This window comes from Pseudonaja textilis, chromosome 2 (assembly GCF_049901715.1).
Source record: "Pseudonaja textilis isolate UNSWEBS1 chromosome 2, rPseTex1.2, whole genome shotgun sequence".
NCBI lineage: Eukaryota > Metazoa > Chordata > Lepidosauria > Squamata > Elapidae > Pseudonaja > Pseudonaja textilis.
In genome coordinates, this window is record NC_141991.1 from 170,841,186 (window position 1) to 170,858,921 (window position 17,736).

Below are 17,736 nucleotides of genomic sequence, written 5' to 3' on the forward strand. Positions count from 1 at the left end.
ATTTTTTTAAAAAATAAGGCTTATAGAAGTTTGCAGTTCACTTGATCAGCTGGTCCCCTATGCTAGTTCTCTCACTCATGGTAAGGTCTTCAAACTTGCAGGGTCTTCACATTACAAAATATTCCCCTCCTCCATGTATCCATCTCATGAATATGTAGAAGAACAGGGGGAGGAATTAAGCAAGTCATCAGCCAAGGACCCCTACAACTAGTCTAAGTCCAACCTCTCTTGAATTCTGCTGACCCTTATTTGACGCCAATTTAATACTGACCGTTTGTTGACTAGATTATTGTCAGGCGCAAGGAATCAGCAGCGTAGGTTCAGTTGCAGTTAGGAAGATTTATAAGAATCTAATCAACTAAGGTTCAATATTAAACTTTCCTACAGCATGTGATTTTATGGAAAGTTCTTCACTTGAAAGTTACTAGCAGGACCCCATAGAAATTGTGCAATGCCCTCCACCATAGGGGCTCAGCCATTGCACTTGTTTTACACAACTGTATCTCTGGTTTCCAACCAGGGTAAACTAGATCTCTGGTTTCTGATCTGACTACAGTTGTGAAAAGGCTTTATATGATGTGATTTTCTGATTACTGTTGTTTATTTCACTGGTGCCAGTGTAGTGTGCAAGCTATATATATATACAGACAGACAGACAGACAGACAGACAGACAGACAGACAGATAGATAGATAGATATAGAGATATAGATATAGATATATAGATATAAGATCATACACCAGAGTATTATACATGTTGCACAGAATATGACATATGGAAACGTATGATTAGTTTTTTTCCCCTGACTATTTGCATAAGGATTATTCTTTATATTATCCATGTTGTCTTGTATTCTTGTATGGATTGCACCAGTTGAGGCTAAGCTAATTTCGTTGTATACATGATGTACAATGACAATAAAGGCGTTGAAGTTTATGTGCCATTGCTATAAATAGTACTTTGCTCCACTTTGCGTACTTGGTGTGGAACACCCCTTTGAAATATTAAAGCAGCCATGCCTCTGTCCCCCCACCACCCCAGAACAATGATGGGATCACATATCAGCAAATTCTTAAATGATTAAAGAAATCAATGTCATCAATATGTTCTCTGCTGCCTCTGCATTAAACATTAATACTAGTAATTGTTGTTACCTTTCCTCGCCTGGCCCAGATTTTCCTTCCTGAGCCCAATCCTTTTCTTTCGTTCCAGAGACTTCGCCTTCTTCACCTTTTGTTGAGGTTGTCAGAGATTTGAGGTTCTTCCAGGATACATTCCAAGGGCGATCGGGCAAGCCAATTAATCCTGTTGAAGGAATGTATGATGTCTGATGGATTGACAAGTTGGAGAAAGTTCTCCTTTCTACACTCTCTGTTTCAGAGTGCCCCTTTTCTTTCTGTTCCCCGGCTTTTTGTATCCAAAGAATTTCCACCCCTTGAAATTCCACATGTTTGTTCACTGCTGTCTCTTTTGATATCCTCCTCTCGGGGAACAGTTCTGCTTTTTCTGTATCATCCATGGCAAACTCCCGCTCAAATTCTGCCCAGGCACCTCCGACGCCACCATCAATGCCCAGGTTTTCATCCTTTGGGCCAGCCAAAGGCATGTGACTACTCCTTTCGCATATTTTCTGGGCTTCCTCAGTTCCACCACCGGAAGTTGGCAAGGTCGCAGGCTGAACTTCCATGGTTAAGATCATAGAGTCTTCCTCTGTGATCCAGTACAATTTCCTCTCTGCCATTAGCTCAGGTGGAAGAGGCATTTCTGAAGGCTTTTCCTGGCCGGCAAGAACCTTCTCCCTGGCTGCCTCTTCAACTTCTGTCCCAGGCCTTCTCTCACTTTCCATTTGCATCTCTGAATCAGGAACTTTACTGCCTTCATCCTGGGCCTTTTCTGATTCTAAATCTTGAGAAACCTCACTCTGTCTGTCAAGACGCTGAGACTGTTCTTCCATTTTGGACAGGCTTTGCAACGTTTCAGAAGCTGTTTCCATTCCATCACCAGAACTGCCATTTTCATAAGGTTCACAGAGCATCTGATCACTCAGATGTCCATCCAAAGCACTTGTTATGTCTTCCCCATGAATCTCAGATGATTTCTCCAGCGTCTGGGCTTCTACAGACCCGTATTCCGGGAATTCATTGATGCTCTGTGGGAGAAGAACACTACCTCCATGGCTACCTGCAAAAACCAAATAAATAAATAGAGAGCAAAAGAAAAAGGCAACCACTTAATTCCATTAGCAATATTGCGCCTACTCTTCTCCTAAATGGAAACAGTGATGTGTTTTGTCCTCTTTGGCATGAGGTCATTTCTTATTTAATCTTTCTTTCCAGGCTTGTCTTTAAAGCATGGCGTATTTTGAATAACAAACTTTCCAAGTTGAGGTAGCTAAAGCACATATTAAAATATATTCATTTAATGTTAAATCCTGTTCATTGGGAACTTTGGGACTCTTAACAGAAGATTCTCAATAGACCAAAATGACGAAGACTCTTTAAAGGAAACTCTAATTCATTAACTAATTTCATAAATCACTCACTTGATGGAAAGAAAGAAGATCCTTTGCTCTATAAAGCTCACAGAATCAGTTCTATGGTAGAGAATTTTACAGCAGAAATGGGTAATTTCATAACTGTAAAACAATTTATAAGCTGCATGTATGAAGAAGCCAATGGAACATGCTGAGTGTCATCACACTATAATTACTCAATGTCTTTATCCTAAGGCAGAGGCAGGAAACCTTTTCCAAGTCAGAGACTGAAGCTTAACATTTCAACAAGTCAGCAATTCAGCCAAAGCCTTCCAAAAACATGGATGTGTTTCAAAGAACAGGGTTCTTTTACTATTCTGGGGATTTGAGGGAAGTTAAGGGTGGGCTAGGTTGCTGTTCTCCATCACCAAGGACTTCATCTTCATCCCTATCCTTATTTTAGAATTTTGATCACAGAATATTATTGAAAATTAATCCACTCTCACCACTGCATTTTTGAAGTGCCTATTTTGGGAGTCTTGGGGTTACAAATGGAGTGCTAGAAGCCACAACAAGATCTCAGGTTGACATCGTATTTCCTAATTTATGAAAGTTATTGATCATTTCCATGTAACCACAAAGCTGTATCGATCAGAGCCCATTGTATTATCCATTAGTTTCTATCAATACACAATCATTGTATTTAAACTGCAAGTGCTCATTTACAACATATGATTTTATGTACTTCTAGGTATGTTCAATATTTTATGAAGCAAATATTTCAGGACAAATTTTTCCCTAGTACTACTTAGACTGTGAGCAGCTTTGTTGTTTCTGGGACTGGTGAAAATTATCCTGCAGTTTTCTTGGCAAAGTTTTTTGGCAAAGTTTTTTGGGAAGTGGTTTGGCATTGCTTCCTTTCTAGGGCTGAGAGAAATGGTCTGGCCCAAGGTCACCCAGCCTGTTTTGTGCCTAAGGCAAGACTCACAGTGTCTGGGTCTTTAGCATGGTGCCTTAACTACTACATCTAAATGGTTCTCATAACATTATTAAGAATGAATACTTATTCATTCACAATGTATAGCTAGATCAGGGGTGTCAAACTCATGGCATCATGTGACATATCGCTACTTTTTCCTCCTTCACTAAACCAGGCATGGGCATGGCTAGTGCGTAACACATCTGGGCCACGGGTTTCAAGTTTGACACCCATGGCCTTGACATATCTTACCATTCCTAGAGCTCCATCAGCTATTATATTAGAAATAACTTATATTTCAACTCTTCTTTAATTGTCAGAAAATATTATTCTTTATTGGGAGCCTCCTGAACTCCGAGAGAAAAGGTTTAATGCTTTCTTTCCATTTTATTTATGTATTATATTTTTATGCCTCCTTTATTACTTTATAAGTACCTCAAGGCAGCAAACACAATTCTCTTTTCCCCCTGTGAGGTGGATTAGGTTGAGAGAGAGTGACTGACCCAAAGTCAAACCAGCTGATTTTCATGTCTAAGGTAGAACTAGAACTCACAATCTCCTGGTTTCTAGGCCAGCACTTTAACCACTATATCAAATTGGGCTTGTAATACAGACAGCGCCTTTGCCAGGTGGAACTAGGTTTAGGGAAAAAATACATCTCCTGTCATCAATAGCTACTTCTTTATGAAGTCCTATAACCATATCAGGCAGATGATAATACTGGTAGAGTCGGGTCTCATCAGAGAAGAATTAAGTTCCCTTCAAAATCATAAAGAAGAAAAACCAAAAGATAAAATTACAAAAACCAAAAGGCAAAAGCATAGTTGAATTAAAAGAACTATTCTTTGGTAAGATAATAATACCATCAACTTTTAGAGCAGGGACTTTTAGAGCTTCTTTTTTGTTCCTTTTTGTCCATATTTGTTTCCCACACCCCTTATTTTTTAATCAGTAATCTTCCCCATTTGCGTTGGATAGCCTAAAAAGTAGAAAAGAAATCTAGTATCTCCTTTTAAAGCATAAGCTTTTTTATCTCCTTTTAAAGCATAAGCTTTTTTATCTCCTTAAAAGCATAAGCTCTTTGGTGAGTTGCAGTTTCCTTCATAAAAAGCAAGCTGCAGCTAATCGAAACGTATGTTTTTGAGTACGATTTATTAGTTGGGGGAAAAAATATGCTACCAGACTCCTCTTGATTTTTTTGGGCTACCATAAACTACAATGACTCCGCTCTAACAACAGGTGAAGGTTCACGGGTGAAGGTTCACGGGTACACTCATTTACACTATTTGCAAGGCTGACGAAATCTATTATCTCTCATTTCCATTAAGCTGCTGTTAACAGGAATGTTATGATTGCTAATTACATTGTGTCTTGGCTCTTTTTTTCCCTTTTTAATAAAACCTCTCAAGAAGAAAATAATTAGAATTTGGTTTACATCAAAGGACATATTTTGTAATTGATTTTATCCAACCGGAATCTGAAGCAGGTGAAAAGCCAAAGCAATCGAAAAAAGAGCAGCTGTGCTTGTCAGATTCCCACATGCATCCCTTTCCAGCATCCCTTTCCACAGTGGTTCATCAATACAAGTGAACGGATCAGTCCATTTTCCACTCTTGTTATTTTTCTTCATCTTCATTCATAAATCCACTCCATCCTATCTGCATTCACCTGCTAGGGTTGGAGGGAGGGGCGGTGTTCTTTAAAGTATGGTCCATGTGGAAAAAACATGCAGTTAAGACTCCAGCCTGCTGTTTTAAAACACCTTTTGTGACATTGCTTAAGCCAAAACTGCAATCAAGCTGCAGGGAGCAGCAAAATACAGAGAATGGATGCGTGCCAATAAGCAAGGAAGCGTGGTTTCGAAATGCAGAGCATACGAGCATTGCTACCTGATCATTTCAAAATCAAGTCTCCCATCCGCTCCCACCTTTTATTTGAGGAAATCCTATATGAGGTCATTGTTATAGGCCAGCAAAAAGTCTCTCAGTAAATCCAGAGTAGGAAATATATTTTTTATGCTTAAACAGGCCTGTACTTCTGCAGTATTTGGGATGGGAGGGAGTTGTCTATAATCCCCATCTATGCTGAGACTTTTTTTGGGGGGAAAGAAAGATAAATGGGCTATCGTGCAAGGAATTTCTTATGGACATACTGTTTCACCCCGTTTCTCTCTCCTCTTCTCCGTTCTGTCCTTCCTAAAAGGAAGAAGAGCAAAGCATCCAGACAGGGATGGAATAGGGCAGGTGTGATAAGTTCGATTTCATTCAGGGACGCATCAGGGTTGTGTTAAACCTCGAGGGGCTGGGGAGGGGCGTGGCTGGGGTGGGCATGGCCAGCTTGACATCACTCATGTCAGGGGGCCCTTGTGGTGGCCCGGCCGGGGTTGAGGGGATCCTTTCCCAGGCTCTATTTTCAGCCACAACAGCCTCCTGAAGCCCTCTGCCAGTGAAAACGGAGCCCTCCCAAGCTGCATTTTTGCTGGCAGAGGCCCTGCGGGCTGGTCCTTCGCTATTTCCAGAGCAGCCCAGTGGGCCAGATCTAATCACACCGCAGGCAGAATCCAGCCCGCAGGCCTTGAGTTTGACACCCCTGGAATAGGGTGAGAAAGGGTGGCAATGAGATTAGGAATCAGTACGGGTAGCCCTTGACATACAACCATTTGCTTAACAATGATTCAAAGTTTTGACGGCCTCAAAAAATGTGACTTGCTCGCGCTTACAACCATCGTAACACCCTCATAGTCATGGAATTGCAATTTGGGCACTGAACAACTGGCTCACATTTACAACTGGTTTTTGTGTCCTGCAACGGTATGACCTGATTTGCAACCTTTCTTGCCAATTTCCAGCAAAAAAAGCCACTCACTGGGGTAGCTGGATTCATTCAACAAATCACATGATTTGCTTAACGATCGTGAGATTCGCTTAATAACCATTGTAAAAATTGTTGTAAATTCAGGTCCAACTCAAGTTATGACAGGAATTCCAGCTTCAATTGTGGTTGTAAATTGAGGGTCGTCTGTATGGGAGCATCAGGCTCAGAGTGGCCTAGTGCTACCTATTAAGGCATCTTTTCCACATATGCCCAATATTCTCATCTCATTACAGGGAGTCATTTTATTATTTCTACTTTAAATATAGGTTATTCATTTCTGTGGTGAAATGGTGCATTTGCCTAGACAAAGGCGCTGTGAACTGTTGTTGTTTTGCTTTGTTTTGTTCTGTTTGCACAAACTGCTTTACTTCTACATTGGTGATGCTGCTAAAAATTAAGAAGTTGAAATGTATAATTGTGCAGGCTTGGAGTTTGTCATAACTTGCAAATTTTAGCTCATTGGACACAATCAGGAATGTAAGAAGCAATTGAAAAATGTGCAATGACAGTAAGGGGTGTGTGGAATGTTAATTGTGTGCTTAAGGACTGAGGTAATAAACAAGGTTGCCTTAAAAGCAGGATCTTAAGTTCAAGTTGATTCTGCAACTGTTATGCAGAAAAGCAACTTACTGTGCCACAAGCAAGGAATAGAAGGAACCAACATAGGATTTCTGACTAATAAATCCTTAAGTTTGAAAGAAGTTTTTGTTTCTATCACATAGTTTAGTATGCACAATGGCTATGAGATATCAAAAAGTGTTTTTTTAATATAAATATAATAGCTTGTTGAGTTATAATTTGAAAAACCCAAAGTTAAGTGAAGCATTTTCCACACAGCCCTTAAATAGCCAAAGCCAAGCCAATACAGGTAGTCCTTGACTTATGAGCACAATTGAGTCCGAAACTTGTTGCTAAGCAAGACAGCTATTAAGTGAATTTTACGACCTTTCTTGCCATAGTTGTTAAGTGAATTGCTGCTGTTGTTAAGTGAGTAACACGGTTGTTAAATGAATCTGGCTTCCCCATTGACTTTGCTTGTCAGGAGATTGCAAAAAGTAATCAAATGACCCTGGGACACTGCAACCTTTGTAAATATGAGTTGCTAAACATCTGAATTTTGGTCACGTGACAATGGGGATTAAGCAATATTTGTAAGTGTGAAAAATGGTCATAAGTCACTTTTTTCAGTCCCATAAGTATCAATGGTCATAAGAGTATGGTTGTAAGATGAGGACTACCTACAGGTAAAACTCGAAAAATTAGAATATTGTGCAAAAGTTCATTTATTTCAGTAATGCAACTTAAAAGGTGAACCTAATATATGAGATAGACTCATTACATGCAAAGCAATATAGTTCAAGCCATGATTTGTCATAATTGTGATGATTATGGCGTACAGCTCATGAAAACCCCAAATCCACAATCTCAGAAAATTAGAATATTGTGAAAAGGTTCAATATTCTAGGCTCAAAGTGTCCCACTCTAATCAGCTAATGAAGCCATAACACCTGCAAAGGGTTCCTGAGCCTTTAAATGGTCTCTCAGTCTGGTTCAGTAGGAATCACAATCATGGGAAAGACTGCTGACCTGACAGTTGTGCAGAAAACCATCATTGACACCCTCCATAAGGAGGGAAAACCTCAAAAGGTAATTGCAAATGAAGTTGGATGTTCCCAAAGTGCTGTATCAAAGCACATTAATAGAAATTTATGTGGAAGGGAAAAGTGTGGAAGAAAAAGGTGCACAAGCAGCAGGGATGACTGCAGCCTGGAGAGGATTGTCAGGAAAAGGCCATTCAAAAGTGTTGGGGACTTTCACAAGGAGTGGACTGAGGCTGGAGTCAGTGCATCAAGAGCCACCATACACAGATGGATCCTGGACATGGGCTTCAAATGTCATATTCCTCTTGTCAAGCTGCTCCTGAACACCAAACAACGTCAGAAGCGTCTTACCTGGGCTAAAGAAAAACAGAACTGGTCTGTTACTTAGTGGTCCAAAGTCCTCTTTTCTGATGAGAGAAACTTTTGCATCTCATTTGGAAACCAAGGACCCAGAATCTGGAGGAAAAATGGAGAGGCACACACTGCAAGATGCTTGAAGTCCAGTGTGATGTTTCCACAGTCTGTGTTGATTTGGGGAGCCATGTCATCTGCTGGTGTTGGTCCACTGTGCTTCATTAAGTCCAGGTTCAACGCAGTCATCTACCAGGAGATTTTGGAACACTTCATGCTTCCTTCCGCAGACGAGCTTTATGGGGATGCTGACTTGATTTTCCAGCAGGACTTGGCAACTGCCCACACTGCCAAAAGCACCAAAACCTGGTTCAAGGACCATGGGATTACTGTGCTTCCTTGGCCAGCAAACTCGCCTGACCTGAACCCCATAGAGAATCTACGGGGCATTGCCAAGAGATAGATGAGAGACATGGGACTGAACAATGCAGAAGAGCTGAAGGCCGCTATTGAAGCATCCTGGTCTTCCATAACACCTCAGCAGTGCCACAGGCTGATAGCTTCCATGCCACGCTGCATTGAGGCAGTAATTGCTGCAAGAGGGGCCCAAACCAAGTACTGAAGTACATATGAACGCTTTATGCTTTTCAGAGGTCCGATATTATTTTGTGTACAATCCTTGTTTTATTGATTGCATGTAATATTCTAATTTTCTGAGATTGTGGATTTAGGATTTTCATGAGCTGTAAGCCATAATCATCTCAATTGTGAAAAATCACAGCTTGAACTATCTTGTTTTGCATGTAATGAGTCTATTTCATATATTAGGTTCTCCTTTTAAGTTGCATTACTGAAATAAATGACCTTTTGCATGATATTCTAATTTTTTTGAGTTTCACCTGTATATCCTGGTAGCTCTTCACCCCACTACATCCCTTAATTAATAAAAACAGTGTGGGGCAGTGGTCAGAGAATTAGGATTTGGGGGACAGGTTCATATATAATGATAGAAACTCTCCTACTTCTTTGGGCTAATTGCTATCTCTCAGCCCACCCTACCTCCAGGGTTGTGGTCAGAATGAAATGGGAAGAGTTAAATCTAGAGAAACACCATTTGTGCTCCTTGAGAAACATTAAGGAAGGAAGTCTAACAACTAAATTAATAAAAGCGCAATGCAAAGCATTTGGTACACTCAGAAGCACTGTGCAGACATTAAGCAGTATTATTATTTCATGCCAGGCCCTGTGGCAAAGAATTTGCTTCTCTAAAGAAGAATTTAAGGACTATTTATCAGCTGGAAACAAAGGCATAAGGCCATCCCACCTGATTATGCACTCACACAAAATGAAATCCAAAAACAATATTATTCTATGGCCTGAAGATGCAGTGCAGCCAGCCTCACATCACCACTAGCCTTTTCAGCACCCACCGATGATGATGATTATGATAATAATTGATTGAAAGGTTCTCTGCAATTGCCAGAGAAGTGTCCAAATGTGGGGTTCCCCTCAGGCAGTAAAGTTTTAAAAAAAGAAGCCACCAGCTCTTTAAGGGATGCCCCTCCCCCTCTCCATCAAGCCACAGAGCATCATGTCTGGTTAAAGCAGCGAGCGCATCACGTCAATCCTTCCTCCCCCCCCAACCCCCCAACCCACGCAAAATAACTGTTTCCCAAGAAGAGGAACACGATTCAGATGCTAATTCACCACAGAGAAGCAAGGAGGCAGCCGGGGGTAGTAAAACTGAACGGCATAAGTTCTTCACTACCCACTCCAGGTAACCATTTTGTTATGATTCCATCCCCTTCTCCCCCACACCCACCCCCCACCATCCGCACACATACATCCTCACATCAACATTTCAAATTTGATCATATTAATAGTACCGGAGTTCTGCAGCTGCATAAGAAAAGTGAGCCACAAAGCAAACTCAGCTTGGAAGTAGCCACAAGCCTTCCTAATGAGACAGACAGATAGATAGATAGATAGATAGATAGATAGATAGATAGATAGATAGATAGATAGATAGATAGATAGATAGATATGTTTTCTTAAGTATATGTATATATATACATACACACACGCTTAAGAATTCATAACTTGACAGAGCACTGGAAGGTGTATATTTATATATATATATACATATACAGACATATATATGTGTATACATGATCCGTTGTGCCTGCAACAAATTCCTCCCCTAACTGAAATGTTCAGAAATTGCCGCAGGCCGCTTAACTGACAGAGGCATCAACCTGAGGAAGCAAAACATCTGACAAAGCTAAAGAGATGAACAAAATGGTTTGACATCCGTGTTGTGAGTGTGCATATGGGTCTTAGAAAGTCCTACCCCGCTCAACAAGAACAAACAGATATCATTTGGCTGAACAGAGGCTGAATCTACTCACAAAGGTTACTGTAGCTCCAGCAGTTACCCATTGGTCAGTGAAATCATCAGTGTATCTAATAAGGATTCCAGCTTATGGTAAACGCTTCCCGTTCTAAATCAACTGGAATCAGCATAGTTTCAAATTTCCTGGCTGAGGCAGCGCCAGCAGCCTCACGGGCGGCTCTGCAATGCACACAGGCTGATGTAAATGGAAGCCTTCTGAGCATTATGAAATGGGGGAGGAGGGGGAGAAAAAGGACCGCAGTTGCATTCCTGCTACAGCTGAAAACGAGCCCACCTAGGCTACCTTCAGGCAGCAGAGCTACCGTAAACTTCTTTCTTCTTCTTCTTCTTTTCTAATCTGGCAGAGATGATTTTTCCGACAACACCATCCGGTGAAAAGAGAGGGAACTGTATTCCGTATCTGCAGCAGCGGCGGCACCAGCAGCAAGAGCCGCAGAAGAAGAGCAATGGAATGACATTGGAAAATTCGGTCTTACTCAGCAGCAGAGGCTCCGTGACAGCATAGGTACTTCATCAAAACTGAGCTTTTTCTTTGAGGAGCGTGCAAAAGATGAAGGGACAGTTTGTCACCCCACAGCCCTCTCCTGTTAGAAAGAAAGAAAGAAAGAAAGAAAGAAAGAAAGAAAGAAAGAAAGAAAGAAAGAAAGAAAGAAAGAAAGAAAGAAAGAAAGAAAGAAAGAAAGAAAGAAAGAAAGAAAGAAAGAAAGAAAGAAAGAAAGAAAGGGAGCCTACGCGTGCACAACAAATTCAAGGTGAACAATAGAATTTTATGTGTATTTGGACTTTGAGAAACTGCATGCAAAGCACAAAACAAAGGATTGTTCTGGGGAGATAATTCAGATATTTGTATAAAAAGAAGAGGGCAGGTTTCTAGATCTCATGGTTTTGTCATTAACATCAGATCTCCAGTAGTTGGGCGATTTTTCACTCCATGTCCAGTTTGATAATGAATGTACAATACTGCTGATACAGGTAGTCCTTGACTTATAACAGTTTGCTTAGTGACTGTTCAAAGTTTCAATGGCACAGAAAAATGTGACTTGTGACCACTTTTCACAGTTACCACTTTTGCAGCATCCCTGCGATGTGATCGAAATTCAGATGCTTGGTAACTTGTTCATATTTATGACTGTTGCTGTGTCCCAAGGTCATGCAATCACCTTTTGCAACTTTCTGACAAGCAAAGTCAATGGCGAAGCCAGATTCACTTAACAACTGGGTTCCTAACTTATTAACTGCAGTGATTCACTTAACAGCTATGCCAAGAAAAGTCATAAAATGGGTCAAAGCTCACTTAACAAGTATCTCACTTAACAACAGAAATTTTGGGCTCAACTGTGGTTGTAAATCAGGAGCTACCTGTATTTATAATTATTCTAAAAGAATTACTGTCCCCTTAGTATACAATCTATACAGTGCTATCAGAGAGCATACAGAGCCAATAAAAATATTGTCACTAACGCTTCTTTTCTTGAGCAGCAAGGTTTGTATGCTACACATGAGAAAGTCTGTAGAACACATAAATTAAGACAAGCAAAGGCAGCTGGATTGCAGTATGCAACTGAACAAGGAGTGGCTGCAAATAAATCTAAAGTAAGCATATTAGTATTATTTGTAGCAGACAGGACCATAGCAATGGTTTATCAGTCCACATATTGTTTTAACTTTGGCTGCTACCAATTACCTGGGTCTCACAGGACAACTTGCGCAAAAGACCTAAGGAAAAAATGTTTCTTTAAAACGAAGCAGACATAATAGAGAATACAGTTACAACAATCAAGGACTGCATGTGGGCAGTGCAATAATTCTAATTCTCTAAGAGTTCAAACTGCACTCAGCCGTTCTCATGGGAAAGTCAAGGACTCTGCTGTAGTAGAAAAATTGCAGAAACTAAACAGCCACAGCAACTACAATCAGCTTCAACAGAACGCAGTGATACACGTGTGTGGGAGCCTGAGGTCTAAATCTTCAGTTCCTTTCTCTCTCCCCTTTTTCTTTCTTGTAACAAATCTTCCTGCAGCTCTTTTGGCAGGCTGGACTGTTGATGGTCCCAGCACTGTGTTTATATAACAGTCTGGTGTGGTCTCAGGGTTCTCGTTTTTTCTGCCTTGCCAGATCCAGCCGTCACAAAAACACTGAGGAGAAGGAGACTGAAGGCCAAATTAAATGTGTGTGTTTGATAAACATGAGGAGCAGGTGGTTCCCTTTTATTCTTTTTAAAGCAGACATGGAAAAAAGTGGAAGGGGGTACCTAGGTACAAGGTTGTGGTATAATGATGGTATTTGAAGCTGACTAGTCTGACAAACTTCTAGGATAAAAGGGGAGCTGAGGTGAAAAAAAGGAAGGATGAGGTGGGGAAGGAGGCTAGTTTTACTCCCATCTTCCACCCCAATTCATGAAAGCTGAGGTACTTGGATACTCCAGGTTGTGAACAGCAGCAAAAAACCAAGGAAAAAAACCAAGGTGAATTTCTGATGTCCACCAAGCATCTGAGGCAGTGGCCCTATTTCCACCCAACCAAGCTTCCCACTTTCCTCTGCCTTCTCTTTCTGTTCCCCTCCCCATCCTTTTTCCCCTGCTATTCCCAAACCAATACAGTTTGTCCTCGATTTATGACCACAACTGGGCCCAAACATTCTTTTGTGCCCCATTTTACGACCTTTTTTGTTATGGGAACCACTGCAGTTAAATGAATCCTGTGGTTGTTGGGCGAATCTGGCTTCCTGCATTGATTTTGTTTGTCAGAAAGTGACAAAATATGGGCGTCATAAATATGCCAGCTGACAAGTGCCTAAATTTTGATCCTATGACTCTGGGAATGTTAAAACAGCCATAAGTGTGAGAACCAGTCAGAAGTCACTTTTTTCAGTGTCGTTGTAACTTTGAATGGTCACTAAACGAATGGTTGTATATCGAGGATTACTTATACTTCATTAAACTTACAATGTGTTTTCTTTTCTTTCCATCTGGTATCCCTCTACACCAGGGCTGTCAAACTCCTGGCCCACAGCAGGATGCATTACGTGCTGGCCACGCCCAGTTTAGCAAAGTGGGGGGAAGTCCCATTACATCATGTGATGACGCTGTGACAACGTGAGTTTGACACCCCTGCTCTACGCAGTCAAGGATGATAGAAGAATACATTCTAATGAAATGCAGGAAACCTATAGGTTTGGATCCTCTGGATGAAATCACACATCACACTAACAAATCACACACTAGACAAAAGGAAGTTAATCTGCCAATCGCTCCTCAGAATGTCTGAATCTAGCCACTGTCATTTCCAAACCCTGGTTTATAGCTCAACATATACAGCAAACCAAGCCTTTGGCACTATGCTAACATGTTTGGTTCACAGTTCTCTTGTCAATCTGGTTGTTTATCTCATAAAGGAGGTGGGAAAGGAAATGCAATTAACTCTTAACTAGTTTACTGTAGATGTTTCCTCAATTAAGTATGATTCCTACATCCGGCAGAAGAATATGCTTTGGAAACAAATCTGCACCAGACACATTCCCCAAAGTGTTTCTCAGTTATTATCTCTGTGAGTTATAGTTCTGCTATAGGGACAAGGCTAGCTGGGTGACTCTAAGCCAAACATTAGTCAATTACCAAACTCTTACCAAGATACCTATAGGGACTTTCCTATGTACGGTTTTCACTAAGAATAAAGACAGATTCAGAGGCACCAAGAAAAAAAGTTTTAAGTGATATAACTTCAGGTGGAATTTTCTTTAATTTCCAAACATTAAAGAAATAACTTTTATATATTGATAACTATGGAGGTGAAACTTGTTAAAATCTTACTCCAGTTTAATGCAAGCTTGCTTGATCACAATCTAAGCAAATGTGTTCACTTTAAATTTTAATAAACAAGGTTTAATCAAATAATCAGTGTCACCAATAATCTGAAAAATTGAATTGCACTAAAAGACTACTACAAATATTAGAACAACAAAGGTTCTAAGCTAAAGATTTTAGCAAAACCTCTTGGTATAAAGAAAGTAAAAGGATCAATTTTCTTTCCAAAACATGTTGCTGTTACTTATTGTTTTCCTGCTAACAGTTAACAGTTTTTGAAGGACACTATTTCTCCCTATCCTACTAAGATGGCCACTAGTATTATACAGGAGAAAGTCCTCTACTTATAAATATTCGTCATTTCAAATTCTAACTTCCATTTAAGATAATCAGAATAAGAGCCTAATTATTACAAGGGAAGAATCTCAGAACCGGGGGATAAAGAGGACTTGGGGCTGATGGACAAATTGGGGCTTTAAATATAAGTCAATGTTTTTCAAACTTGGCAACTTTAATGTGAGTGGACTTTTACTCTCAGAGTTCCTAAGCCAGATGTCCAGGTTCATACATCTTAAAAGTTGTCAAGTTCAACCAAATGTTGGTATAAATTGATAGGTGGATGATTGTAATGTCTGTATCATTTAAAAAGGACCAACACTTTGAATTTTTTTGTATACTTTAGACCAGTGTTTCTCAACATTAGCAACGTTAAGATGTGTGGACTTCAACTCCTAGAATTCCCCAGACAGCATTCTGGGAATCCACACATTTTAAAGTTGCCACGACTGAGAAACCCTGTTTTAGGCTCCAGTATCTGTCTTTATGTAATGAATTGTGCCTGGCATACACACACACATCATTCACAGGTCTCTTTAACAACAATAAGAGCTGGTCCATTAAAATAATTAATGGAATTATAATGTAATTACTTATTTTAATTAATATAACTTTGAGGTTGTCTTTATGGTATTTCAACTGGTATCACTGCATTTGCTGACTGCTGGTTCCCATGATAATGGAAATGCAGGCAGCTGAGCTGGTTGCCAGTTTGCTTCCATGTGCAATTCAAGGGGCTGATCATCACCTATAACATCCTTCACGTCATAGGACTTGGTTATCTGAGAGACCAGTGGTTTCTGCACACCCAATGAGATCAGTAGTGGACAGCCAAGCCAGGTCCTGTCTATTAAATACTGTCACCTGTCAAGGGCCCTGGAAATGTACCTTCTCTGTTGCAGTCTCTGCCCTCTGGACTAGATCCCCCCCAGAAATACATATGGCTCTCATCTTACAAGAGTTCATGTAAGAAAAAGTATTTAAACCATGGTTGTACTCCAAATTCAGTTGTTGAACCTTTGGTGAATACATGTTTGCTCCAGTCATATGGGTAAATTTTCTTTTTTACTATATTTGTTTTCTTACTTTTAATTATATAAGCCACTCAGCATCACTTGGGAGTTGCACAGCCTTTAAAAGTTAATAAATACATATTTACTTTTCAACGGTTTTCTGGACAGTGTAATAGTCTGCATAAAGGATTGGATAACTACCTAGTTAAGGCACACATATTTAACCGTGCCACATGAAAGTGGTACCTTTACACACATGAGAACTAATTCACTGTCTAGTTTGTATTTTTATCTTGTTTTTAAAAATTCAATTATATATGTATATTATTATTACACATGACGTAATTCACTGTCTTCAACAATATGAGATCCTTAGAATGCTAGATGCAATTGCTCAAAAATTTAGTCCATTTTATCCAATCGTCTGTCAGACAACCATAATGTGATGTCACCATATATTTTCTCACAGTAAATGGCTTGCTTGATTGTTTCATGCAATGCTGAGGACCTGTGAATAATCTGCTTAGGTATCACAGCCAAGCAATACTATCTAAGATATCATTACATTTAAATGTATGTCAAGCAAGTATGTTTGCAAACTGAGGAAGTCAGATCTAACTCAAAAGGAATTACATTTAGAAAAGATAAAAGTTTCAAGAGAAGAAATGAAATGAATTTCTTCATTTGTGCAATTCCCAAATGAAAAGAAGTGAAAAAATCAAAACAAGTAGTGTTTTGATGAACATGAAGCTATCTCTGATAAGTCAATGACATTTTGGCAGAAGAAAAATCCTTAAAGAAAAATACTGATCAGGTGATCAATGAAGCTATTTTTTATCACTGGTGCTATTTTGGTTAGTGATAGCTTGCTGCTGCTAAAAAAAACTTCAAGTAGGCCAATTTGTAAGATTTTCTTCACTGAGACAAAGTTGGTTTATTAAATTTCAGTTTTCTTGCATCTCCTTCTATGTCTCCAAGAAATGTCCAGTTGTTGGGACTGTGCATATTTGCTTAAGTAAACAATTAAAAGACAAATGACTGACCAACTACTTTACTTAGCTGCTTTAAAATCCCTACTATTAAGTTGTCTAATCACAGCTGTCTTTCCCTTCCCATCTACACTGATTTGTATCCTCAGCACCACATTTAGAGTGCTATGGTTTCAGAAGGAGAGGTTGAGTTAGTAGAATCATTTCAGACAAAAGCGTTCCATAAACAAATATCACATTAAGAATTCTGCCTGGCACCAGCCAAGCTCTGAAAGTAGGCAAATATTTCGTATGAGGCACTTCAGAGTTTTTTTTTTTTTCACTTGAAAAATCAATGTTTTTACAATCTCCCCAAAGAATCAATGGCGTCTTTCTTCTCCATTCGTTTAGAATAAATGCTCTTTTAGTTTTCATGAGCTAAACTTCTTTCTTTAGTTTTTTTTTAAAAGAATGAGTGGCTCTGTGTGCCTGTGGGAGGTGGTATTAGAAAGTTCATTCCACAAGACTGACAAACTTTGCCAATGCTCAAACACAGAAGCTAACTAACAGTCGTAATTATTTCGAGAATTACCCCATAGGTTGCAGAAGGCAGCTATAGACAGAACAAAAGACCACAACAGTTGTTACTGCAGTGATCCTCTAGATATCCATTCCCAGAACTTTTCAACCAGCAGTAAATATTCATCAACCATCTCTCAATCATCTACAGTTAATCCTTGATTTACAGCCAGTCACTTAGCAACTCTTTGAAGTTAGGACAATACACTCCCCAAAAGGGGGCTGATGACCTGATTTCAAAGTTACAGTGGCCGTGCCTTCCTCCCATAGTCCTGTCATTGTATTTTGGGCCCTTGGTAACCAGCCCACTTTTATAGCTGTTTGCAATGTCCTGTGACCACGATTTTC

At 39.8% G+C, this 17,736-nt stretch overlaps 1 protein-coding gene across 2 annotated transcripts in view; it reads right to left on the reverse strand.

Moving 5' to 3' along the window:
- Positions 1 to 17,736, reverse strand: part of PSD3 (pleckstrin and Sec7 domain containing 3) — a 163,103-nt gene that overhangs the window by 134,214 nt on the left and 11,153 nt on the right. The window contains exon 3 of one of the 2 annotated variants that reach the window (XM_026718552.2): positions 1,154 to 2,180. The exons of the other annotated variant lie outside the window; for it this stretch is intronic. Within the exon in view, the coding sequence (XP_026574337.1) occupies positions 1,154 to 2,180 (1,027 nt within the window). The remainder of the gene's footprint in view (positions 1 to 1,153; positions 2,181 to 17,736) is intronic. 2 annotated transcript variants of the gene reach the window in all.